The sequence below is a fragment of the Lotus japonicus genome, chromosome 4, assembly GCF_012489685.1.
Source record: "Lotus japonicus ecotype B-129 chromosome 4, LjGifu_v1.2".
Lineage (NCBI taxonomy): Eukaryota > Viridiplantae > Streptophyta > Magnoliopsida > Fabales > Fabaceae > Lotus > Lotus japonicus.
In genome coordinates this window covers 5,038,951-5,064,999 of record NC_080044.1, presented here as the reverse complement: position 1 = coordinate 5,064,999, position 26,049 = coordinate 5,038,951, and the positions used below count along the sequence as shown (strand labels likewise).

Below are 26,049 nucleotides of genomic sequence, written 5' to 3'. Positions count from 1 at the left end.
CTATCAGAAATTAATTTTTGGAACCGATGAGGCATTAGTAGTTCCGGATTTAATTCCCGAAAACACCCATGTGTGAAAACTAGGGAGAACCTAATATGCACCAATTTTAGGTGGTGTAAAATTACACCACCTACTTTGACTGGGTATAGCAGGTCAACACATTATATTTTTTTAAGAAAAAACATCATTAAAAATTTGTCATATATTAAATATCTTTAAAAAAAGATGTGTTGACCTGTTATAGTAGGTTAAAAAAAATGGTCTAAAATTAGACCACTTTAAAAGTTGTCCACATTAGGGGTCACCTGAAAACTAATCCGCCAAGTCTAAAGACATTTTCATTTTGTTGCATTTACTTGAATGCACTACTAAATGATGAATGTCCACGGAATAATTGCACAATTGTGCACCATGAATGAATGCAGTGTATCAAATAATTGGTACTTTCTGAAGGCCCAAAAGTAAAGGTTTCATTTCTCCGTTGTGTGGTCCAATGTACAAGTATCAGGTAATGAACAGCCAAGCTGCGAATGACTATCATCTGTATATGATGTGTCCGAGGCTGCAAATGACTAACATCTGTATATCTACGAATTAAAACTACCAAATCATATAACAAAGGATGCATTGACACACCAAGGGTGATTATTTTAAGTTGCAACCTGTTGTAATGGAGTCCAAGCAATGTCATCATCATTTGTATAGCCCAGAAATAGGAAATCAGCACAATTCTTCCAACAACCATGATTGTAAGGGTTTCTGAGCCGGCCATCGGGACCACGAAGATACTGATAACGGGTTGAATTTGCTACTTCATTTGTCGTCAAATTACGAGCAATCTGCATTACAATTTACACAAATGAAAAAATCCTACAACTGATAAGTTTGATTAACATAAAGGTTAGAAATTGAATAATTCCTACAACAACCATTTTTGTATGCTACTATGTATGTTTCAAAGCCTTTGCAGTTGATAAATGTTAAAAATATAACATAAAAATAATTCATGTGTCTTCACCCAATAGCTTAAGTTTTGGAGATAGTTAGTTCATGGTCTCAGAGCCTCTATAACTAAGTCGTCAGGAGTTGGGTCCTTATTGCCCCCATTATTTGAAAAAAAAGAATTAGGTTTGTTCACACTTCAAGCTTGACGGGCTCTTGGCATAAGGTGTGATAGAAATATAATATAAAAATCATTCATGTATTTATCCTCCCAAACCCAACCGCTGAAGCTTTTGGGATAGTTGCTTTATGACAATAAGCATGAGTAGGTTCATTTCATTTTTGGAGAGAGGAAGGTAACCCAAATTCTTAAACAGAATCTGTGAACTCAGTACAAGAAATGGTTGGTACCAGCGAAGGGTACCTTGTCTCTTCCTTTCTCCAAAAATGACTTCATTTCCTAAACAAAATGGGAGGATCCAAATACACCATTGACAATCGATTGGGTATTTATCATATTGGGCAGATTATACACAAATATTTGATATTGACTGGAGGGGAGAACAAGAAGCATCAGTGGGAAGAACCTAGAAGGTAAGCCAACCAGGGGAAAAAGTGAGCACGCAAATTAAACAGTGAAAGAGTGAATTGGAAAACAAGTGAAATCTAAGATGGATGTGGAAGTAGGACCAAAAGAACATTGAATGAAGATACCAGATGAGCTTTATAAAGTGACAATAGTAGCAGATAAGATGCAATTGTCAACTAAAGTATGAGTTTACATAACAGGGATGCCAACCTGCAGTGCAATGTGAGAAGATTTTGAAAGCATCCAATAAAGATCCAACTATGGCATGCTGAGAAACAGTACAGAAGGACAGGGTTACAAGGCACAGAAGAGTTCCTCACATCATATGAAAGATTGAACATGGTTTTACCATTGGATTTGTCAAAACCAACATTTAAGCTATGAAGGAGAAGGCTCGGGAATGGTTGAATATTTAACGCATACGTTCAGACAAAAGCCCTTTGAGCTTGAAGCATGGATAATACCCAAGTGGTCAACACCACGCCCTACTATGTATTGGTATTCTACTTTTATCCTACTGGGTCCCAAATCTGGTCATTCAAACAAAAGAAGTCTATTTTTTCATCTTGGTAACTACTTATTAATTATTACTGATATAAGAACCTCAATGGTTACTGATAAAAGTTTGGTATGGTTTAAGCAATCACCGTGGAAGCCTGTGTTATCGTTAAAGTCGTAGCTGCAATGAAGATAACTGTGTCCATCACCAAAAATGTAACAAGACCTGGATGTCTTACTACCACATGATGGATCCATGTTTCTCCTTCTGGAAATCCTGGTATTGATGTCCAAATTCCTGTCATGGAAAACAAGACCGTTGTCTAGTTCAATTGACATAATAAATTATACAAATTCAATACGTAGAATAGTGCAAAATGAGCTCTTGGAGACATACTTTGAATTGCAATAGCACCAGCAAGGAAAGATGCCAAAAATTCCATGCAGATAAAAATAAAGAAATCCCTTTTGTTCCTCTGCAAGATCAAGATGCATATATTATGATATTAAGGATCATATGGAAGGAGGAAAAGAAGAAAAGCCACTCTTGGTTTTACTAGAGAAGCTGAAGAGAGCATCTTGTTTCCAAATCAAATATACCACTGAGGAAGAAAAAAATCCTCAATTGATTCATCACATATCCGCTTCAGTAGAACCAGTAGGGAAAAACCATTATAAAAATGCACTTTTGTTCAAGTGGCTATAGATTAAAATAGTACAACACTCCGTACCTTCCCAACACAGTTAGATATCCATGGACAATGGTGGTCAAACTGTTCCACACAACGTTTACAAGTAGGGCAATGTTTAGATCGTACAGGTCTTATTATCTGATGATAAATTTGAGAAAACCTGATAAGTGATAACTTATTTTGAGAATTTAATAAAGTAAAACGTAAAGGAAAATAGAGCATCAAAATTAAAGTTTTCAAATACTCAAATGAATGCACATCAAGTAAACCTTGCAGGTAGGGCAAAGCTGAGACCAATTTCCCATCCAAACCGAAGAACTATTCAGATCAATATTCAATAAAGGATCCTGCAGAATAAAATAAAATAACATTCACAATCTATGTAATTATGTATATAGGTAGATATGTCCTTAAAACAAAATGGTGATTTTTACATGAAGATATAAATGATATGTTGTTGTCAATGCTATGGTGAAATAGTAGAAGTTGCATCAAGTATTGCAGTCACTGACATGCAACAGAAATTTTGTGCCACAAATACCCAATGCCTGCTGAAATAAATTCAAGTGATTTTGTAACTAGATGATGTCTAAGTTACAAAAATGCAGCATAATTGTTGTAAAATTAGGAGAAACTGAGAGAAAATATTAGGTTTAATCCGTGTGTCTAAACTACACAACGGGGGTCATTATTTATAATAGGTGCCATAAATACAAAATATCATAGGAATATTCTATTTTCCTATGTTTACTTCCCTAGTTATGTGATTATGTTACCAAATAACCATAAATAAAAGATATCATATTTATTTACAAGACATCTAACAATTGTAATGTTCACATGATTATGGCCCAACTTACAACCACAAATTCATTAGTTCACATGTTTATGGCCCAACTTACAACCACAGTTCACATGTTCATGGCCCAACTTACAATCACAAATTCATTACTCAGAGAAGAGGACAGGACCCATGTAATATGAAAGTTTTCGCCTGATAAAATCTGGCTTTACCAGTCTTTTCTTGAAAACAACCATCACTTACAAGCAACACCTTTTATACAAAATCCATGAATGGACAACATACCTCTGTGTCACTCGGAGCACCCAAGTCTCCCGGGCGTTTTATATAACCTGGATCTTTACTGCATACAATTTAAAATAACATCAATAAATGAGTGTTCATGATGGAAAGTTTAGAAATAAACTTCACATTATTTTTCTGATTTATCAGGAAATAACATCATGCTTGGTAATAACTAATACCAAATTGTAAAACAAGTATATACAGCATGAGTATGGACAGCAAACGATATTATTAGTACTAGAGCAATTAATGAAATATTATAATAAAGATTACAAACATATGGTTGCCAAATTGCCATGAAAGAGCCACATGATTAGAAACCATGCAAGTAAAATAACAATTTGCTTCCTATTCAAAGAATTCAATGCACAAGGAAAAAGCACTTCCCAAGTTCAGCCATGAAATAATTGTATTATATCAATGAACATTCAGCAATCTTGCATTCAATAAAAAAATTCTTCTCGTGATTACTTTCATTCTATACTATTTCCTCCTTTTCTTCATCTTATATTCTAAATCTCATATTGATTTGAGGGGAACTGCAAGTTATGAAGATTCCTAGTTCAGATTTTCAGTATTGAAATGATAAAAAAAAAAAATTAATGGTGTTTGCAAGACCTCATAAGTTACTGCAAACAATTCCCGGCTAATTGATAGGGCTGCACTTCATAAGCCTACCCAGTTGTTTTGTTGTCAATGGTAATCCTTACAACCATTAAATGATGGATGCCAAAAATAACTAAATAGAAAACTAAATCAAGACATCAAGTAAAATAAAATGAAAGTCGCCCATGTGTATTTTTTTATGAAAAATAGACTGATGGAAACAGAAATGGTTATTATTCCCTAATTCGTAAGAGAAAGGGTTTCAAATTCAAATATCACTCCAACATGCAAAAGAACGCTAGTCAAGTTTCAGTCCTCACTCTGAGATCCAACTTCTGAGCTACTAAAAAACTTTGTTAGAGCATGTACACAATGACAACAGGCATGCATCAGTAGAAGGTATACATTCAGAGCATATAATGTCACACAAATATGAAGGAAGTAGATATCTCACACACAAAAGCAGAAAGAACACGTAACACAGAAAATTACCAGCTACACCTATAAAACATATACAAGGAACCAGTTGCTAGCGAAAGAGCTGTCCACGCCCAAAGTCCAACAACAGCAGTAATCTTTTTAAGGTTGGGAGCTGGCATCAGTGGAATTCAGTTATGGATGGTTAGTCATCTTCATAGAAAACTCAAGTAATGAGTGTATGTTTGTGTGATATTGCAAACTGGCATGCAATTTTTATACTTTAAATTACCTGCAACGACTGAGTTGAAGAAGAGGATCGTGACAAAGACTATAGTACACAATAAAATGGGAGCATAACCACTATCAACCATCATCCCACTACAAAGTTTACCTCTCCAGTTGTTTCTATCAGCCCTTTGTTGATTAGACTGTAAAAATATGAATGAACACTATAATCAGTTAGAGCCAACACCAAATGCAACAAGGCACAATTCCATGCACTTTCCAGAAGAAGAATATGATAGTTCAAGCTAACACTCATCATTCTCAAATTAATTTAGCAATTCTTCCAAATATAAGATCCCCATTTTCACTCGGACCAACTTCAGAAGAGTAAATATACTGCAAAGTAACACTAGCAAATTACTATGCAAGGCAACAGTCCAGGATAAACACAACAGTAGGATGCAAAGTACACAAAAACAGATCAGTTAATCAGTACTGTAATATCAGCCTGCCACAGATAAACAAACACTACCAGATACTGCAAAACTATGTTGCTTGCAAAGGATACATTTAAATCATTTAACAAACATACTTTTTTCCACTTCATGGACAGATGAACACTAAGAAATACATCTTTTTACATTCTAGCACCATAATTAGTACAGAACATCAGGCTTCATCATTAAATATAAGGGACATCTCAGATATTAAAACCATACACGAGCGTTCATCTAACTTAATCTTTTGGGAAAGTTGGCATATGAGATGTATGTGTGGTGTGCCTATGATCTACAGCACTCAGAAAAACTAAATTCGACAATTTTTATTGACTGCTATAAGTTTCATCAAGAATTCTCTGGCAAAATTACACAACCAATGGCCTCATCAATACAATGTTACGTACAAGGAAGTGGGCGACAAGCCGATGACCTTTATCATATGCAAGCTGTACAGGAGTGAATCCTGCATTGTCCTTCACCATTAATTCTTTCTTTGTGCCTGCATGCACAAGAACAGCACATGTCTCTGCATGTCCTCCTAAAGCAGCCCAGTGCACTGGTGTACTACCTAAATCAGTTTTATCAAGTATAATCTCATCAAAAAACTAAATGACCAACAGAACTATAAGCCAATAGTGCAAACAGCGCATTTCTATAAATTAAAATATTTCAATGTGATGTAATAATTCAAAACTTTTTTCAATTACTATCTTTAAAATCTCAAATCTGAGCCCCAAACAAACTCTTGAAACAGTAAGTGGGTCAGAAGCATCCTAAATTTCAAATAAAATTAGCCCAGCACACAAGGCTCTGGAGCCAGCAGTACAAAGATCATGAAATCAGCATTAGATAGGTGCTCTTAAGAAAATGATAAAAGATTTTCATATTCAATAGTTTTTCCGTTTATTGGTAAAAGAAGATTGTTAGTATTAAAAAGAGGAAACAGTGCAAAGAGATGGAGGATGACAAACCCTGAGATTCTTGTCTCAGCATATGATAGAATGACTTCAAACATACTTTATGCTAGTGATAAGTGCCAAATTTACCTAGTTTTACATATCAATTTAGGCACTTATCAGTGTTAATCATGTAAATTTTCAATCAAATTGACTCTCCTTTGAGTAGAATTTGGAAATATGTTGTTTTAGTTGTAGTATGTTGAATTATAGTTAGAATATGTGTTTAATTTGAAGTTTGTGGATGTAGGAGAGGAGCAAAGGTGATCCCAGTCTTAAAAGGGAGGATTCATAGAAAGACGGTTCTGGTTTAGCAAGCTGTTTGATGCTAAGCAAGAATGAATCATATGCTTAGGCATGGTTTGTATTTGAATCACTAGAATGCACAAAGGTTAACAATGAAATCTAATCCCAACAAGTTCTAATCCTTGTTGATTGTTATTATTTTAATTTTCTGTTTCAATTTTATATTTTTATCTATAAAACCAGCAATCCTTGAACCTAATTACTAGAGTATTTGAGCTATTGAACGGCGTAGTTTCACAACTCTGTGGATACAACACTCGTTACTGCTATGCTATGATAAGACTAGTGGGTTAAGCTTATTAGAGCAGTAACAAAACAAACAACTTTATCACATTTACACCCATCAGCTAGGCTGGTCTAAGCCATACTAAAAAGTAAAAACAAGCGAGAGAGAGAGAGAGAGAGAGAGAGAGAGAAAGAGAAGGAGAGGGAGAGACTGTTATGATATAAGAACACATAACTGAGAACTTAAACAACAAGTAAAGGGAAAATAAATGGCAGTTCAGCATACCATCTTTATCTTGTCTTCCTTGACTTGCATCTCTAAATAGAAGCAATCTTATTGTATCAGGAAATCCTTTATATGCAGCCCTGGTTGTAAGAATTAAGAACCCAAGAAATTAATTAAAAAAAGAAAACATTTTTTCAATGCAATCATAATACTAAGAAGAAGAAAAAACATTTAGAGTGGGCTTAAACAAGCTGATACAATACATTTACCAACCTTAAGTACTTAAACACTTTTTGAAGCATAGGGAGACCCCATTAAACTGGTTAATACTCCATTAAATTATTTAGTTCCAGGCTAAAAAAAAGAATTGAAGTTTACCCAAAGCATAATCTGCATTAAATAACCATATCCGCTTGAGATATTCTAAGTAATTTTATGAGTGCATTTAGAAGCAAAAAGAAGAAGAAAAGACAATCAAAATAAGGTTTCTTCACCCATGCACAACAATCAAGAACTTAATGGCATACCAGTGAAGAGGACTCCTCCCGTCATTATCAGGCACATCAAAATCAGCATGGTACTTAACAACAATGTGATTTAAGAAAGCTGTCTGTCCATATTGTGCAGCAACATGAACTGCCTGCACAAACCATTTAACTATGAAAATATCAAAATATCAGGGAAATAAATTCAATTACATTGACTGTGAAAAATTTGCAATGTATTTGACTGCACATTCAAATAGAACATCTAAAGGTCTTAGGTCTGTTTAGTTAGAGAAAACATTTCGTGTTTCCAATTTCTATGATACTTTTAGTTACAAAAATGACACTTCGTTTTCTATTTATTTTCTGTTTTAAAATATTTGTAAATGAAATATTGAAAATCTGGCATTTTTATAATTAAAAGTAAAAACAGATATCATTTTCTCAAACCAAACAAACTCTGTTTGAAAGAATAAATTTCTCTCCCTCCCTATCTATCTGTGTTGTTTCATTCGACAACTATGCCAAATGAAAACCAAAAATAACTAGAATTACTTAGTATATATAGCAAAGCATCTCAGGTTCGGGTACCCAAGTGACAGACCTTAAACAGGTGGTTAGGGGATGTGTCCAGGGTTTACACAGGAACCCACTTTCTTACCAATTATTTGTACCCAAATACTCGAAATTTATAACACTTTGAAACACAGTTTAGTCACTCAAAAGGTAAAAAGCAGTAAATGGGCAATATTTAAGCTTTTAAGATAGCTTTTTATAATCATTATAACTTTCAATCATAGATCTAATTATTATTGACAAGATACTGAAGCATTTACAAGTCGCACACTTTAATGAAAATACTCTTTTAGTTAACTATTACCCTGTATCCATTTAAGAATATATGACAAAGGGAGAACAATACCCTGTATCCATTTATATCTGCAGCTTCGACCCGAGCACCATTCTCCAATAGCACATCAGCAGCTGCAATTGAACCATGAACTGCCGCCCAATGCAATGCCGTTTGTTGCATTTTATCTTTAGCATTGACATCAGCCCCATGCTTCAACACAAGCCACCCAATTACAGTTAAATTAAAGCACATCCAACCCAAATCCAAGTCATAAATACACCCCACAAACACCTTCCACATAAATCAACTACAGCACACAAAAGCCCCATAGAAAGTTACAAAAACTACTATCAATTTCCAGAACTACCCATAATCACCCAATAGTAAAAAATCCAAATTTGCTGCCTAAAAAGGCAAAATCAACTCAAATTGTTCAAAAAAAATCCATTTTTCCTTTCATAAATTCTGAGCTAAAGAACATAAACAAACAGCAAGAAAAATGAAATTTTACCTGAATGAGATAATGGACAATTTCATGGAAGTTGTTAAGGGAAGCCAATTGAAGAGCATAGTAGCCATTAGCATCGGGAACAGAGACAGAAGCGCCATCTTGCTCCACAAAGGTCTTCAATTTGTGAAGGTCACCATGAGCAGAGGCAGTGAGGACGTCGAATGTGGGAAGCTGGTCGTTGTTGTTGGGATTGGAATCCGATGACACCACCACCTCGATCTCCGATGAAGCCATTGGGCGATGATGAAGCTGCTACGACATTCAATTCGATGAAATTGGGGAAAATTGGAGTTTTTGCTAGGGTTTGAAAGGGTCAAGATTGAACCCTAATTGGAAATTGGTGTTTATGGATTGGGTTGTTTCACTTGTTTGTTTCAGAAGCTTTATTGTCTTCTTCACTTGTGTTGTTGATGATGCAACTTCCCTTCCCCTGTTATGAACCCTCTCACTCTTTTACCTCTTCTCAGTGCTGGCTTTCTCTTTCAATTTCTTCAGAACTTGCCTGTTGTGAAAGAATGAGTATGAGACATAGACAAGAGTTAGTTACAAACTTACTATGCACGACCAATGCATAGTATTTTTTAAAAAAATTAATATGATATTAAAAGAAACTAATCCTCGTAGGATAACTAAAGTGGTAGGAGATTTGGACATATGAATTGGGTAGGAGGAGGTTGAGGGATCGATTTCTGGCGGGTGCAATTTATCTTTCTGATGTACCAAAAAAAGAAACTAAAGACTAGACTATCACTGATCCACCATTAGACACCATTAGATCTTTTAATTTATAAATATTTTTAAATGAGTGGTTAAGATTGAATTAGAGATAAAAATGTAAAAAATGTAATATCCTCTCTTTTAAGTTCTTTTATCACTTTTCTCTTTTGAATCCTCTCACAATGCTCTCATTCTCTTTCTCAGCTTCATGAGGTTGGCTTTGTAAGCTCCTCAAAATTCATCTCATTTCCCTTATTATTGGACGAACCACAACCACCAAGGAGCAAGGTTGAAGGACACCACCATGGAAGGAAAGAGGACGTCGCGTGTTCCACCATTTCCTTCCATTTTTTCGGTGGAGCTTCTTATGAAGCCACCACCTCAGCTCTACGTGATCTTATCTAAAAATAGCTCGAGGATGACGATATTTGTGTTCTAGAACGAGGAGGACGATTCATATACCACCAAAAACACAATTTCATTTAGATATGAAAATTTTACAATGAGCAACTCTGACTTGTAAATGGAATTTTTAGTCAGCTCGTTGAATTTTAGGAGAAACAGATACTTCCATTGCGCTCCTGGTTACGAGAGGAAGAGGATCTGCTACTTAGTTTCTACTTCGACGACAAAGCCGCGACATCTCCTCTATGAACCACCGTAATCTGATGAGAGAAGGAAGCGATGTACATGAGAAAGAAGAAGAAGTGAAAATGAAAGAGAGGAAAAGAAAGAGAGAGATGCTTCTAAGGTGTTGAAGAAGGTAAAGGTGGACATTTTTTGAAGTTTTCACGGAGGAAAGTGGAGATCTATGGTGGTGGTGATAGTTACAGCCTTAGTGATAATGTTCATGAGGAAGAAGTGAAAGTGAAGAGAGGGAAGAGAGAAATGCTTTTGAGATGCTGAGGAAGGTAAAGATGGAAGTTTTTTAGTGTTTTCATAGTGGTGGTGATGGTCTCAACCCTCTGGTGGTGGAGTACATGAGTAAGAAGAATAAGTGAAAAATGGACCATTGGTGGGACCATGGTAGTGAAGAGAGGAAATTGCCAAATAAGCTATGGACCATGATAGAATGTGTGTTTTTTCAATTGTTGTTGACATGAATGGGTAATCAAACATATACATAGTCGGTGATTTAATTGATTAATAGGACAATAGTTAAACCATAACTTTCCAGTATAACCGATTAACATTTGCTAGTCTTCCTCATTATTCTCTCTCCTTTGGAATGACATTCATCTCCCTTATTTTTTGCTAGTTTGAGATCTTCATTAGTGACCATTTTTAGCTTGACCTTCACTTTCACAAGTGAAAAATGGGGTTCATAAATCAGTGCAGCCAAAATAATTGGATCCATTATATGGAGATTTATTTGGTCAAATTAGGAGATGGTGCCACATCTTTTTGTATGGGCGCTGGCTGAATGGGGAACAACTTTGCAAGTTGCAACCATGTTAATTACGTTAGCATACATGACCAAGAAACCCAAGTTAGCAATGCTCAGGCCAATGGCAATTGGAGCTTCCACAATTTGATTAACTAAAGTGGATTGATGCAGCAACAATTGTGGTCGCGATACGGTGCAACTGTGCAAGGAACTCAAAAACCTTAATAGTTGTGTACTGCAATTTAAAACCTGCCAGCTAGATGGGTTGCCTGATCATACATTTATTAGGGACTAAAATTGGATGGTCCCTTTGTCATTTGTCTGATTTTGTTGTATTGGTGAACAGAATTGTACATTTAAAGGTCATCACAGAATCATCGAAAAAACTTAGTAATTGATCAATTCCCGCAGAAGAGCTGTGCTACAACTTGCATTTTATACAGTTCTATTTGTTGAGCTCACCCTGATTACATTTGCTTGAATTTGAATCCTGTGCTGTTTTGGCCAGGCGTTAATTAATTCAATAGAAAAGACTATATAAATATCATTATAATTTGTGCAGTGCTGCAATAATCTAATAAGGTCAGCATACCAGTCAGCTGAATTAAAAACAAGGACAAAGGGTGCAGAACTTGCTGGCTAATTCTACAATGCTATTCTCTTTACCCTGTAAACAATATATAAAGTCAGGTACTCAAGTTTACAACTCAACTATTGTCTTTTTTTCATAAAAACTTCGAAATTGTCAACAAAACATTGAGTGTTTTTAGATTTATGTTGAACTCAACCTAACAAAATCTTGCTTTTCCAATCCATATTGAACTCAATGTGCAAATTCTAGCTTGCTTCTTTGTTGATACCTTGAGATACGTCAAACTAAAAAACAAGTCCTTCTACAAACTAATTAAAAATTGACTAAGGTTTGCTTCCCAATTGGCAAAATATTGAATAGCCTTAGGGAAACGCAAAGGCTACCTTAGATACAAGTTGCTGGCTTACTCCAACAAAAACATCTTATAAAAGAAAAATAAGTTTCATTTGCACAATGTAATGTTCTTCAGTATCAATGTTATGCATATAAAACTACATGATTGTTCTCAATAAGCCAAACTAGCTGCAAGGTAAGTCCCACATCCGTTAACAGAGTGAAGCCCAGCTACTAGTGCTGTACAAAAACCTTGTTAATTGATTAACTGACATTATATTTACACATTACACACTGTGGTCTGTGAATAACATACATAGTTAACTTTAACAGCAAAGACGTACAAGTATTGAAAGAAAAACTCAGGACCAATGAATGAACATTAGCAGCTGCAAAGTTGAAGGGCTTCTTCAAACCTCTTCTTATCAACGGTGCAGCGAGTTTGAGTCTGAATCTGATTGTTCTCTGATCCTGTTTTCAGAACAGGATTGTATTTGGCAACCCATTTGAGTACTGCAGAGCCTTTCAACCAAAAAGAAGTTGTTGCAGATGGGGATGAAGGTTGGTCATGTGTTGTTTTGTGATAATGGGAGAGCATGAGCATTGCTGCTGTAGGTGACATTGAGAAGTTAAAGTATTGTGAGATTGAGATAAAGCAACATTGAGGATCATGTTACTTCCTATATGTATTAATAAAAAATAAGAAAAGAGCACAAGAGAGTGGGCATTTTTCTGGGGAAAAATATATAAAAACAGTCTGTGGGCGCTGTTATACCAGAAGAATGATTGATTGTTTCTCAAAGGGTGGAAATCCGAGGGTTTAAAACCATGGAAAATTGAAACGGTTGACTGCCTTTGTTTTCAGCAAAACTTTTTCCATCTTCCATCTACCTCTAATAAGAGATAGGGATAGAAGCGAAAAAATTGAGTGATGCGATAAAAATATATATGAGAAAAATAGGAAGATAAATCATAAAAGAGTTAAAATTGTAGGTAAGAGAAAGAGAGGTGTAAGTATATTAAAGTTCTTGTTTCGTCTAAATGAGCTTAACATGATTAACATAAGGCTCGTTTGATATGTTATATACTATAAAGCCTTGATAGTACTAAGTTCAATTGTATTAAAATTGATAAGATAATGTATGAACTTATCATATTGTTTAAATAAATACTATCATATATTTGGTTGAGGGTAGTAGTGATGATGGTGGCAGCTATAACGGCAGTGGAAGCTGGTGGTATGTTGCAGGGCGATGGTGGTGGTCGTGTTGTAGGGTAGCGGTGGTGTGGCAACCGTGGTTGCTGCAATGGCGACATCGATGGTGGTGAAGGTGGTGGTGGTGGTAGTGGTTGTAGCATGGCGTCAGCAATGGTGGTGATATTGATATTGGTGGAGGGTGGTGATGGTTGTTGTTGTGGATTAAATATAGTCTAGTAGTTTATATTCGTCATAATCTTATATGATTGTATCACACATTGATATGCTGTATTAAATAATTCATCATTTTAGTGTATATAATGTTAGCATCACATAATCAATAGACTCATAATGTATTGTATAAATTTATACAAAAACAGGCCTAATAAAACGTATCAAACTGCATAGTCAAATTTTAACAGACTGAAGTGACAAATTCTCCTTAAAAGTTTTGGGTGTTAACAAGGTGTTCATAGAAAAAGAAAATATATTTACAGTTCATGATTGTGTAAAATATCGTTCAAGTTAGTCAATGTAGGGTTTGAGAACTCACCTTACCCTCTAAAATGAGTTATTTACTTTATGGTGTAAAGTAAGTCATCACACTATTTTTACTACATTAGAAAATTAAGTAAGTCATGGCATTATTACATTATTGATAAGTTGTTTTTATTAATTTTTCAAATTAGATAATCATTGAATGATATGATTATGAATCACTTACTTTAAAGAAGCTAAAAGTCTTATCTGGTCATATGAAATAATTTGATCGCACACGCTAATCTAACTTAGAGTACCACAACAATCATCAAATATATTTTGCACTTACTGTGCCAAAATAACCTATGAACGGCGCATGAAACCGTGAGCTTGAATGCCGTTGATTTCCTTCATAAGTCTGCAGTGTTAGATTCTAGTCCCCTGGCGTCGCCACTAATAGTTGACACGTGCATCAAGCCTTGCTCCACGTGTTGTTGTCTTGTTAATATACCTCTTAAAATAAAATAAAAAAATAACATTCTAAATAAATCTGTATTACTTTATTAAAAAGAATATTTTGTATAATATTGAACAATACACATTAGTTTAAAACTTAATGCTGAAAGAACATGCATATTGCATAGTGGGCTATTTTGGATCCGTTCGGTTTTCAATTTAATTGAATTTCAGTTTTTTTATTGGTTTTTTGGTTTGTATTGGATTAAATCGGTTATAAACACCCTTATCGGAGAGCTAATATACATGGGTGCATGCTTCTTATATATATTTTGATTAATTTCCATGAAGCAAAAGTAAAAAGATACTTACACCAAAATGAAAATAAAATTCCAATTACCAAAAACAAAAAAAGAAAGAAAGCTATTTACACTGCATTGTGGGATAAATTGTGCTAGGACAGGCATAAAAATCTATAAATAAAAAGAAAACGTCAGCATTCTTGTAATGCTGATGTTTGTCCTGTCTTCTCTTGAAGCAATGGTGCTGTGGTTGTCCTTTCAACACTTGATACTTGATCCTCACTGTCTTCATTAAATCTATCCACACTATGCATAAATATTCCTGTAGTAACATACAATATATATGAGTTGATTTATCAAATAATGTTATTCCCCCTCATTTTTTCCCTAAAAACATCCTTGCTCTTGTATAATGATTCTAAAAGAAATTAGTAGTAATGTGATTTTTTTGTACAAAATCAACAGAGGTTCCATGATAACTCACCTATAAACCATATTATAGCTGCTGGAAAAAATATAGTTGTTAGGATCAGCGCAGTAGTTCTCCAGTTGTTAATATTATCCTGCATTACCAGCATGTGCATACAGTCAGAAAAATGCATATGGCATAATACATTTTGTTATTTTCTCTGCTTCTATTTAGATTAGGATGCTCTCATATTACATCATCTTGTCATGTTAACATTTGTGTCTACCTCTTTTTGCAAATATTCATACGGTCTTACTTATTCCATAAGTATAAAGATATGGATAGATACAAAATTTCAATGAGAGGATCATAATCTGCTTCTATCTCTCTTGTTTGGTAATGCTAACCTGTACAACACCAACAAGAGGCGAGGAAGGTACATCTCCAAAGATATGAATAGCAACAGTAGACACTGCCATTGATAGCGGCCGCAAACTTGGTTTAACACTATGAAGACATACATAATTCACCGGACCCTGAAAGAAAAATGATAAAATATGGAGTAAGATTTGATTTTGAGTTTTAACCAGATGCACAAAGTGGTTTTTGACTTTTTGTAATGAAGCAAGCACAATCCAAAAGCTTAAGCTATTAGGCGAAAACACAAATAGTTTATATTATATTTCTACTACTATCCCACACACAAGAACCCTTTAAATTTGTGCTTGAAGGATGAACAATGCATAACCACCTATCATGTATTGAAATTCAACTTTCAATTGAATCAATGGGGGGTGACAGTGTTTGAATTCTAGACCACTTGGTCAGAAACTCTGATACCAAGTCATGAATCAACTATCTTAAAAGCTTAAACTATTAGGTGAAGACACAAGAATGATTTTATATTATATTTATAACTGTTTCTAACGAGTATTAATTTAGACCATATATTCCAATGCTTACAAGCTATTTCAGCATATATATAAAAATGCAGTAACAGAAAATTATCTAGGCTAGACATAATACACAAACTCAATTCCATTAAAAATTGATCTTTTAATGCATCAAGTTTAGCAAACACTGAAGAAATTTCCTCACGCTGGGAAGGGAAGTACTATACCTGAGTGGCAAAAACAAGTAGTTCACCAATGGCAAAAAAGGCTAAGAAGCCATACATGCTTTTAAATAAGAAGGCACCAAAGCAAAATGCACCGCCAATTAATGTTGACAATGAGAGAACCTGCAAATTAACAGTTTTAAAGGTGTAAATCCAGGCACCTAACATATTGATCTTCAATGTGCTCAACAAATAAGAAAATAAAATAAAAACTGCATTGGCGATGGATAAACATGAAGAAAAAAGATGCTAGAATCCACATGCAAATACCAACCTTAAATGCATTTGAAAGGGTGTTATCCATGAAATCAAGAACAAAGCCTCCTGCTAAAGTGCCCAAAATTCCACATACAACTGTAATTCCTCCGAATATCATATCTGCATTAGTCTGCCAAGGTAAACAGTTCTCAATACAATAATATTGCACCAAAGAAAGTGTTTCACCGGGAAATTGTCTTAAATTTCCAGGCATATACTTAATTTAAGCAAGTAATAAGATACAAAAGAAAGAATAAACAACAATCTTAATAAAATCTTATGCATACATGTCACCATTAGATGAAACCAATTCTTACCATGTTATATATGCTATAACCAGCTTTGGGACCCCAATACGAGTAAGCACCTATGACAAAGTTGTATGCTATGTAACCTGCATTTAGACATTCACATGATAGAATTATATTAAGAGTCACGGTAAAACAATATCGTTTGTAAGAATATGTAGTAGCTTCAGAGATGAATATAACAACAAAAAAACTTAAATACAAAGAAAGAAAGTAGTTGATGCAGAATCAGTAGGAGGAAGAAGTACCTAGAACAGTGACGACAAAAACCTTATTAAGCAAAAGTTCTTTCATGTCTTTCAGAAATCTTGAGATTGCAGATATTGACCTAAAATAAGATGAGAATCAACAAAATATAATTTTATATGCATCAGTAATGCCTGAGTAGGCAGAAGGCACTATAAAGGCCAATTGATCATATACTCAATGTAAAGAAACCACTCCAAAAAACAAAGATAAGTGTGTTGTTCTCACTCGGAAGGTTCATGTGAGCTTTTAGCTCCGAACTCTGCCTTCATGGACAATGATTCATCTTTTCCATTTGAAGCATCGACATCTATCCATCAAATAAGTGAATTCCAATAAGCACAACAAAGAGACATTGTAAATCAGAAGCAAACCAACAATAGATAATCAAATAGTAGTCTAACTTTCTCTCCAATACTTTCATTCTTAATCCATCTTGTCTTGTGTATATATCCATTCATCCATCATAACATATTTATCTCTACAACTTTGAGCTTGCTTTCTTGTTGACATTCTAGTTTTTATTGCAAAGCAGTGGATCTTTAAGAAACAGTGAGATATTTTGTTTAAATAGTGCATAATTCTTTTGCCTATAAAAAAAAAGCAAAGGAAAATGCTATCTAGACAGAATTGATTTGTCAGAATGAGTAAAGCATCATTACTACTTTCTTTTATCCAACAACTACACTAAAATCCTGGCCAAATTATGGGAAATTTCTTTGGCTATGTAGCACTACTGTAAAACATAATGGTACCTTGAACTTCAGACCCTACTGTCTCAGATGTCAGCGCCTTCTTAGAATCAGCAGGGACAAAACCTGGATCCACAGGTAGTTTAGAGATGGAAAACAATATTTGGGAACTGCAACAATTAATGCATGACAAAAATGTGCACCTTTCAACTGCAAAGGCTTCATAACAAATCCCAAAATAGCAAATGGAAGCATCAATACAGCCTCCGTAAAAAATGCCCAACGCCAACCAAAATGACTTCCTACCTATTTTTAAAAAATAAAAAGATCAAATTAGAGAGGGCAATTTTAAAAACAAGAAAATAAAGCAATATAGACATATTGATTATTTCTAAAGTACTGATAATTTAAAAAAAAAAAAAGGAATTTCCTGAATTGTCATCCAAGTTTTTCTCTACCTACAAGACAACATTAGGTTTTTATTCATTCATTGTGATTGATAGCAGAACGGAGGAGAAAACTATCATTCCAAATTTATAATAAACTTACAATTTAACCAATTTCTACTCTTATTACGTCCCTGTTTAAGATTTTCTTTATCTAAAACAAATTTTACTTATCATTAAATTTCAAAAAATATATCTTTCTTTCACACCTACATTGCATATATTACTACTGTAATTTAAACTTGTATTAAAACCAAAGGAAAACTTACCAAACCACCATAGATATAGCCCACTGCATATCCAGCAGGTATGCACATGTAAAATATAGCAAGCCACGCCGTTTTCTGATACATAAGCCATTATAAGAAAGGTTTGCACCATAAAGAAAACAGACAGCAATCACAATGACATATAACATTCCAACTACCAAGAAAGGTACAAGTACATCAGTAAGTTTCAAATTATATCTTTAAACCATTAAAATGTTGAAAAGAAGCAACTATCTCAACTCATGTAGGCTAAGTCACCTCACTGATTAGAGCTAAAATTTTGCATTAATGCTTAATAGCATTCAATAACACTAAAAGAGTTTGAGTAAGTTTGTTACTATACAATGGTAGCTTTCATTTTCTCAATACTGGTACCTGTGAAACCGGGGCATTGTCATCAATGAAAGGAGCAGCAAGACTTATAAATGAAGCCTCACCAACACCAACAAGCCTACAGAGAATAATGAAAGCAAAAAGAAGCAAATATGGTTATTCTTACATTTTGTGCTGATATTTAAGTAATCAATACAAAAACCATAGAGCTTGAAGAATAACAGAAGAAAACACTTACATTCGACAGAGTGCAATGGTCCAGAAATTGAAAGAAAAACCACAACAAAAGGTTGCACCAGTCCAAACTGACAATCCAACTCCAATAAGTCTAAAAGGGTTTACACTGCAGAATATAGGAATTACGTAACAATCAATATTTATAAGTTAATGATAGCAATTATAGATCATGTAAACTGTATGTGGATGTACATGACAGAGGTGGTTGAAAATTCTAATTAATGGATTATTAATAGGTACGTAAGAGGTACATGAGCATACTAATTACATACACAATTTTCTAGTTCCTGCGGACAAGTTCCTATACTGATGCCCATGTGAAATATAGATACAATGCACATGTGAAGAATGTGTTGTATTCTGACAAATATAATAGATCAGTGATTGTTTAAAAGTTTATATAATTCTGAAGCATTGAGAGGTTCGATAGTTAAACTAAATAGAGCACAAAGAACCCCATGAGCAAAAGAGTAGTCACTGAACTAAAAATCTTAGAGGCATTCATGCTGAAACTTTATGTGCATGCCATATGTATCACTAAGTTAATCATTTAACCATGAAAGCATGTACTCAAATGGAGAATACGAAAACCAGCGATTGCCAGCATAACTGCACCTAAAGCAGAATGAGCAAAAAGTTGGCTGGATAGGAGAAAACTCCATGTCCCAAGTAGATGATTTATTTTGATTGCCATAATGCCCAAAGGACATTCACATACATGATACATCATGGCCAAACAGAGTACAAAGCATGAAAGCTGCCATAAAATAACTCGTTCCAAAAAGTGTCATTAATCATTACCTCTTTGCTAGAGATGCGAATATTGGAGAAGCAATAAGAAGTCCAACCATAAATGCAGATGATAGAACTCCATCCTCAAAATTGTTCAAGTTGAAATCACCCCTACACGGAAGTAGAAAACTTTATTGTCAAAAACTACTAATGAGTTTTGAAAATTTAGCACTCCATACAGCACAATAGGTCTTGGCATCAAACACAAGGAAAAGCTCATACAGGCAAGAGTAATCGTTATCTTGCAGAGTATAAATAGACTTCTCCATCTAGGTGGTACACTTCTATTGAGAAGCACTGATAAAATTAGGTAACAGAAAAATATGTTTATCACCAAGGTCTCAATTTTTTTCTCTCTTTATCATAGTAACTTAGAGCCCGATTCGTTTACCATTAGAAAATATGAAAATAACACATCCTGAGCTAATTCAATAAAAAGTGTCCCGGGATGTGTTATTTTACAGTTTTCAAACTTTCTAACTGTAAACCAAACAGATTCTAAGAGTGCTTTTTCAATTCAGAAAATGGTCATATCTCTCTAATTAATATAAGCTGCCTCAGCATCCTCTATTCTTGTTCTGTAAAGAGGAAAGGCAATAAAATATCAAAGGTATTACTTTGATAAATTGGTTTTTGTTAGTGATGCATTAAATGTTCTTATAGTTTGAGAACCATGTAATACATGTCACTGTGTGTAACAGAAACATTTTGAAACCCAACCATGTCATCAAAAGTCAAGACATTTTGAAAGCTGAAACCCAACCACTTAAATCTTCAAGCTCGGTCCGATCAAAATTAAATGCGAAAACAACCAGAATCATTTTCACAACTTAAGTACAAGATCCTAGTGTATCTTAGACATACTGTATTCCGGTTCCAGACGTGCAGGTACCACCTTTTGTGCAAGTTCCACGACTTCCATTAACCCCATTGCTCGCTATCGCTCCTCGGTCCAAATAGTTTAACATGTTAATCACACAAAATATAGCCAGTAACCTACAAAACAACATAAAAAAAAAAACAGATTAAGAATCTTCCAACCACAAAACACATTGAATTCTTAAATTTCTTGACCTACATTAATGAAATTCAAAACAATATAACACCCAACAACACAAATTCAATTCCAACATTGAAAGAAAAAACCCAGAACTGTTCATTGAAAAAAATTGTTCCCCACACAAAATTGGGGGAAACAAAAAAATACCCAAAATTACTCTCCCTCCAAAACACAAACCTAAATCACAAAAATTCAAACATTTCTAGTTTTTCCATCACAGATCCAGCAACAAAAGAAAGGCGAAAAAAACACAATTACCTCTTGGGTGTAAACCATGAAGTTGCCGGAATCATAGTGGACTTGGTAGCCATGTCTGGCTCCGCAGAAGGCTCAGGTTTAGGGGAAGAAGACAAAGTCTCAGGTTTTGCTTCATGTTGTGCCATCTCAATATATTATAATAAAAAAATAATCTTTTTTAAATTTGACAATGACCCTTTTATTGAAAATTGAAAATTGAAGTTGAATGGCAGTTGGAAGAATCAAATCAAAGCAAGACTCGAAGATTAAGAAGAACAACAATAAGCATTAAGCTCTTGTTCCTCCACAGAGACAAAAGCTTAAGCTCTGTTTCTTCTTCTTCTTCTCTTTGATTCTTCTTCTCTGGAAGAAAATTGAATTGGTGTGAAATTGTAATTTTGCAATTTATAGGTGAGATTTTGATGGAAAATCCAGGTTGTGTTTGCTGTAACAACGAAAAGTATCTATGTTTGATTCCTTTAACATTAACATTCTCACTCTGTTATTTTGGTTTATCTTTTTCTTCTTTCAATTTCTATATTTGAAGGTGAAATAAATATATCTTTCAATTTCTTTATATTTATTATTTATTATATCAAAGCTCGTGATTTTGAAGTTTATTAATTTAATATTTGGTGTATTTCCAAATAAATAGATAAGGATGTGTCAATGATGGTGATGGATCCGAGAAATTTGAGAATTGAGAGTAAAGGTGATATTCAGTTATTATAAACATAATGAAAATAACATCTTTTTAAATTTTAGGATTATATGTATTTTTAAATTTCATAAGGATGCAACTAGGATGATAGAATAAATAAAAATAATTTTACATGATTTTTGGAATAAATTGATTAATGGGTAAACTATACTATTTTTATATATTGTTTTTAAAATTAAATTTAAATAGTCCTCATTTTTTAACTGTTACGATCACGTCCCCTCTAAGGCTCTAACTAACTGAGTTAATGTAATGGTTCCACACTTTATTCTTGAAACAAGTGAATGAAAGTCTGATATCGACTCTTGTGAATGAGAAAAATTTATTAAGTAAGCTTTATACCGCTTAGTACGCTGACGATGGAGTGAATGATTAATCTCATTACTAACGACTGTGGAGGTACATTGATTAACACCAAAAAATAAGTCCATTAATGGACTAACGGTGGATAAGAGATTAACCTCACAACTACTAATTGTAAGAAACTAAGGATAACTTGTTCATGACAAAATTAAGTCACCCATAATTACTATTCTATTTTAAACTCTTAAACATTCTTATAAGAAAACTCATCACATTAAAATCAATTTACTTCTTTAAAAAAAAATCAATTTACTCATTGTAAAATTTAGAGGGTGTAATCGGACCGGATTGGTTGGGATTTAAGGAGATAAAATATCCGAACCAATTAAACATGTTCGGTTTGGGTTGGTTCGGATTTCATGATTTTTACTTCTAAATCCGAACCAAACCAACCCGATCTCAATCGGATTGGTTCGGTTCGGATGGTCGGATTTGAAATAAAAAAATATTATTTGAAAATATGCACAAAAAGTATTCTAAAAACGTGAAAAATTATAAATAATATAGAAAAATTCAACATTTTTAAAGAATGAAACATTCGATAATGACATAATTCATATAATCTAAATAAAACTAACATCTCTAATACATATATAAATATGTAATGTAATGAGTTGTTTGAGTTTGATGTAAAAAAAATTCTCTCATTGGGTTGGTTCGGATTGATCGGGTTTTCAATACCTAAATCCGATACCCGAACCGATGGTGATCGGATTCAGTAAAAAAAATCTGAACCGAACCAATGATCAAATCCAACCCACCATAATGTGTTCGGTTCGGATCGGTTTAATCGGATTCGCGGATCGGACCATACCCGCTTACACCCCTAGTAAAATTCTTCCCATCAAAATTTACAAATCAAGACATTTGATTTCATCCAAAATATAAAACATTCTCAATTTCTCCCATTTAATCTCTAATCTCATTCCTTAAAATTCAATAACGCTTTCAATTAATGATCTCCTTGTTGGCTATGACCTTATGGGCTACATTGACGGTAGCCTTCCTTACCCCCATCAAATTTCTGCAAATCGCTCTCATAGTCGCATTCTCTCACTCAAGGAAAATTTGTCTCATCTTTTCAAATGTGATCTCTTTGTTTCAAGATACATGAATCAAATTAAGGCTCTCTAATGAACCGGTCATCATCCACGAACCTCTTGACAACACTATTTAATCCTATATACCCTAAATTGACTCGGGACTGAGTTTCGTGAGGTTGCAGTAGTCATACGCGCTCGTGACTCACCAATATAGTTTGAGGAGTGCATGAAAAATTGGCAGACTCTGAAGTCTACCTAAATCGTCATAAGCCCTTCCAACAACCCTTTGTTCCCATGGTACTTAGTGCTTAGCGTTTCAACCATCATGTCACAAAACTAAATATGCATCATGGATACTCTGAAAACAAATCAATATTTGGTCCCCCACCCTCTAGTCGCAAAGTTATTTGTCAATACTCTAAGAATCCAGGACACACAACAAAAGTTTGCTACAAATTCCACGGTTACCCTCCCCGAGGTCAAACTCCTACTGCCATGATTGCCAAAAATGCACAACCTTCCCTAGCCAATACTTGGGTCTCAAACTATGGGGTCATTCATCATGTGACTAATGAATTGCAAAATCTTTCAGTTCATGCACCACATTATGGCTCAGATCAATTGATGGTTGGTGATGGTTTAGGTTTGACCATTACTCACACCGGTAGACATTCAATTCCTAACCATCTTCATCATCTTCATCTTATGATTTGACTCCTTTAAAGTGAAAAAGTTACTTTAGAAAATAAAGTGAGTTATCACAACTATTACTTGGCTTACCAAAAAAAAATCACAACTATTACTTGAGATATTAATAATTATGATTATATATTTGCATATAAAAACTCATAATTTTCTTTAAATTTCAACAATTTATTTCATATTGAATTATAGGACAAATCCCTCATCTCAAAGGAAAAGTGTACAGTTTAATTACAGTATGGACTCTTTCCATTCATTGACACATATTTCACGAATGATTAGCTTTCACTTTTTGTAATTTTTTTTATAATTATTGGTTAAGTGATTGGTGAGAATTGTAATAGGTGAAAATTAGAGGTAATAATTGGGAAACAAAATATTAAATGTGGGTATATATGAAGAAAAAAAATGTGACAAATATTCTTGAACTTCTAAAAGAACAACCATTTTAAAAAATATATGAAAACAATCATTTTGGAACCGACGGAATAAAACTGAATATTTATGAAGGAGATGTATTGAGTGATGAGTACTACGGGAGAGACGAAATCAGCATCTTGAAGTTGGTGGGTTTGTAATTGGATTGTTTGCCACTTATGGCACCCATTAAAAAGTGACTATTTAACATGCAGTTTTAATTCATACTCCCTCCGTTCCTATTTATCTGTCCACGTTGAGAAAAATAATTTATTCTTATTTAACTGTTCATTTAGCATTTCAAGAGAGCACTAAATGATGTTTTTACAACTAATACCCTTATCAGAACAATAAATGAAGAAAGATAAAATGCAATCTAAAGGGTAAAAATGAAAAACAAATACTACTTTTATGAAAACCAACGAAATTAATTACACTCCTTAATATGTGTTTCTTCTCTTCCTGGACAGTTAAATAGGAACGGAGGGAGTATTTAAAAAGACATGAGTATTAAATTGTTAAGAGTAAAATACACTTACCCCCTTAAGGTTTGCTAGAAAAACACTCCACCCCATTCTTATTCAAAATATACACTCCACCCCACTCATTTTATCAAGTTAACCTCATTTAAAAAGATGCTAACGAAATATTCCATTCAAATCAAAATTATTTAATGTAAACTTATTTTTCCTTTTTTTTTCTGGTTATTTTTTTTTTTCAGAAAAAAACGTCACTTTCTAATATTTGACCAAACAAATATTCTCAATGCTTACATACTGTTGGAGCTAGTATATAAAGTAACCATTTTATAAAATAATTCAAGAATAAATATGTATGAAATAGTTTTAAATTAAAACTTATGGTAAAAGTACGTTAAACTTCCACTCCATAAAAGAATATAAAGTTATACTATTATTGTAATTAATTAATTAATTTGGATAATATGATCGCGTTGGTTATAATATGTTAAATGTTAAAGTATATATTACTTTTAGTAATTGAAAATGAAGGATGTTATTGATATATGATAAGAGAATTTTATTAAATAATATCCATACATTACTCAATGAATTCATAAGCAACATTTTTTTATAAATATAGGAAAAAGAAATTTAATTAGTATTTATTTGGTGAAATTTTAATTAGTATGAAATTAATTTCGAAATATTTTTATATAATTCACTATTTATAAAAATCCTTTATAAACTGGGTATTACTAGTAATTGTGATGTTATATTCTTTTTTGTTAAAGCTAATGTTTTTTTTTTAATGGAACTGACGTTTAACGATTTTTATTTGAAAGTGAGGTTTTTTTTTGAAAAAAAATAAAATAAAAAATAACCAGAAAAAAAAAGAAATGAAAAAATAAGTTTACATTAAATAATTTTGATTTGAATGGAATATTCCGTTAGCATCTTTTGGATGAAGTTAACATGATAAAATGAATGGGGTGGAGTGTATATTTTGAACAAGAATGGAGTGGAGTGTTTTTCTAGCAAACCTTGAGGGGGGTAAGTGTATTTTACTCAATTGTTAAATAGGAGGGAAGGGAGTCAGGAAAAAAAAAGCAAAGGAGGAGCAGCAGCTTGCGCCTCAACTTGTTTGTTGTCCATAAATTGCCACTAAAAGGCTAAAAGCGCTACATTAACTTAATCAAAGCTTGACATGTGAGGCACAACTTGATCATGTGCTCACAAAAAATCCTCTCCATGACAGAGAGAAAGTCACTCAAAGTGCAAATAAAAGGGAAGACCGGAAGAGTGACACCAACGTCCAACAAAGCGTTGGTGAGTGTAAAAGGTTCGAGTCTCTT

The 26,049-nt window shown here is 33.8% G+C and overlaps 2 protein-coding genes across 3 annotated transcripts; both read right to left on the bottom strand.

The window, feature by feature from the left end:
- Nucleotides 1-444: 444 nt before the first annotated feature.
- On the bottom strand, nt 445-9,654 carry LOC130711302 (probable protein S-acyltransferase 23). 2 transcript variants are annotated; one of them, XM_057560857.1, is made up of 13 exons: nt 9,122-9,654; nt 8,638-8,820; nt 7,800-7,912; nt 7,333-7,412; nt 5,964-6,127; nt 5,124-5,262; nt 4,907-5,006; nt 3,809-3,866; nt 2,991-3,068; nt 2,761-2,859; nt 2,427-2,505; nt 2,179-2,327; nt 445-839 (listed from the first exon to the last, which is right to left on the bottom strand). In XM_057560857.1, exons 1-13 carry the CDS (start codon nt 9,353-9,355, stop codon nt 651-653), a joined length of 1,665 nt encoding a protein of 554 aa, XP_057416840.1. In that variant the 5' UTR covers nt 9,356-9,654; the 3' UTR covers nt 445-650. The 2 variants fall into 2 exon arrangements, with proteins under 2 accessions (XP_057416840.1, XP_057416841.1); XM_057560858.1 differs by having other exon boundaries at nt 8,680-8,820; nt 9,122-9,653.
- A 4,922-nt stretch (nt 9,655-14,576) lies between these two features.
- On the bottom strand, nt 14,577-21,482 carry LOC130714926 (probable sphingolipid transporter spinster homolog 2). The gene is made up of 16 exons (XM_057564907.1): nt 21,012-21,482; nt 20,558-20,689; nt 19,703-19,804; nt 18,903-19,007; nt 18,707-18,782; nt 18,332-18,406; nt 17,820-17,922; nt 17,680-17,742; nt 17,153-17,234; nt 16,927-17,006; nt 16,688-16,764; nt 16,387-16,500; nt 16,116-16,235; nt 15,403-15,531; nt 15,071-15,149; nt 14,577-14,908 (listed from the first exon to the last, which is right to left on the bottom strand). The coding sequence occupies exons 1-16, from the start codon at nt 21,134-21,136 to the stop codon at nt 14,778-14,780; spliced, it is 1,593 nt and encodes a 530-aa protein (XP_057420890.1). The 5' UTR covers nt 21,137-21,482; the 3' UTR covers nt 14,577-14,777.
- Nucleotides 21,483-26,049: the final 4,567 nt, after the last annotated feature.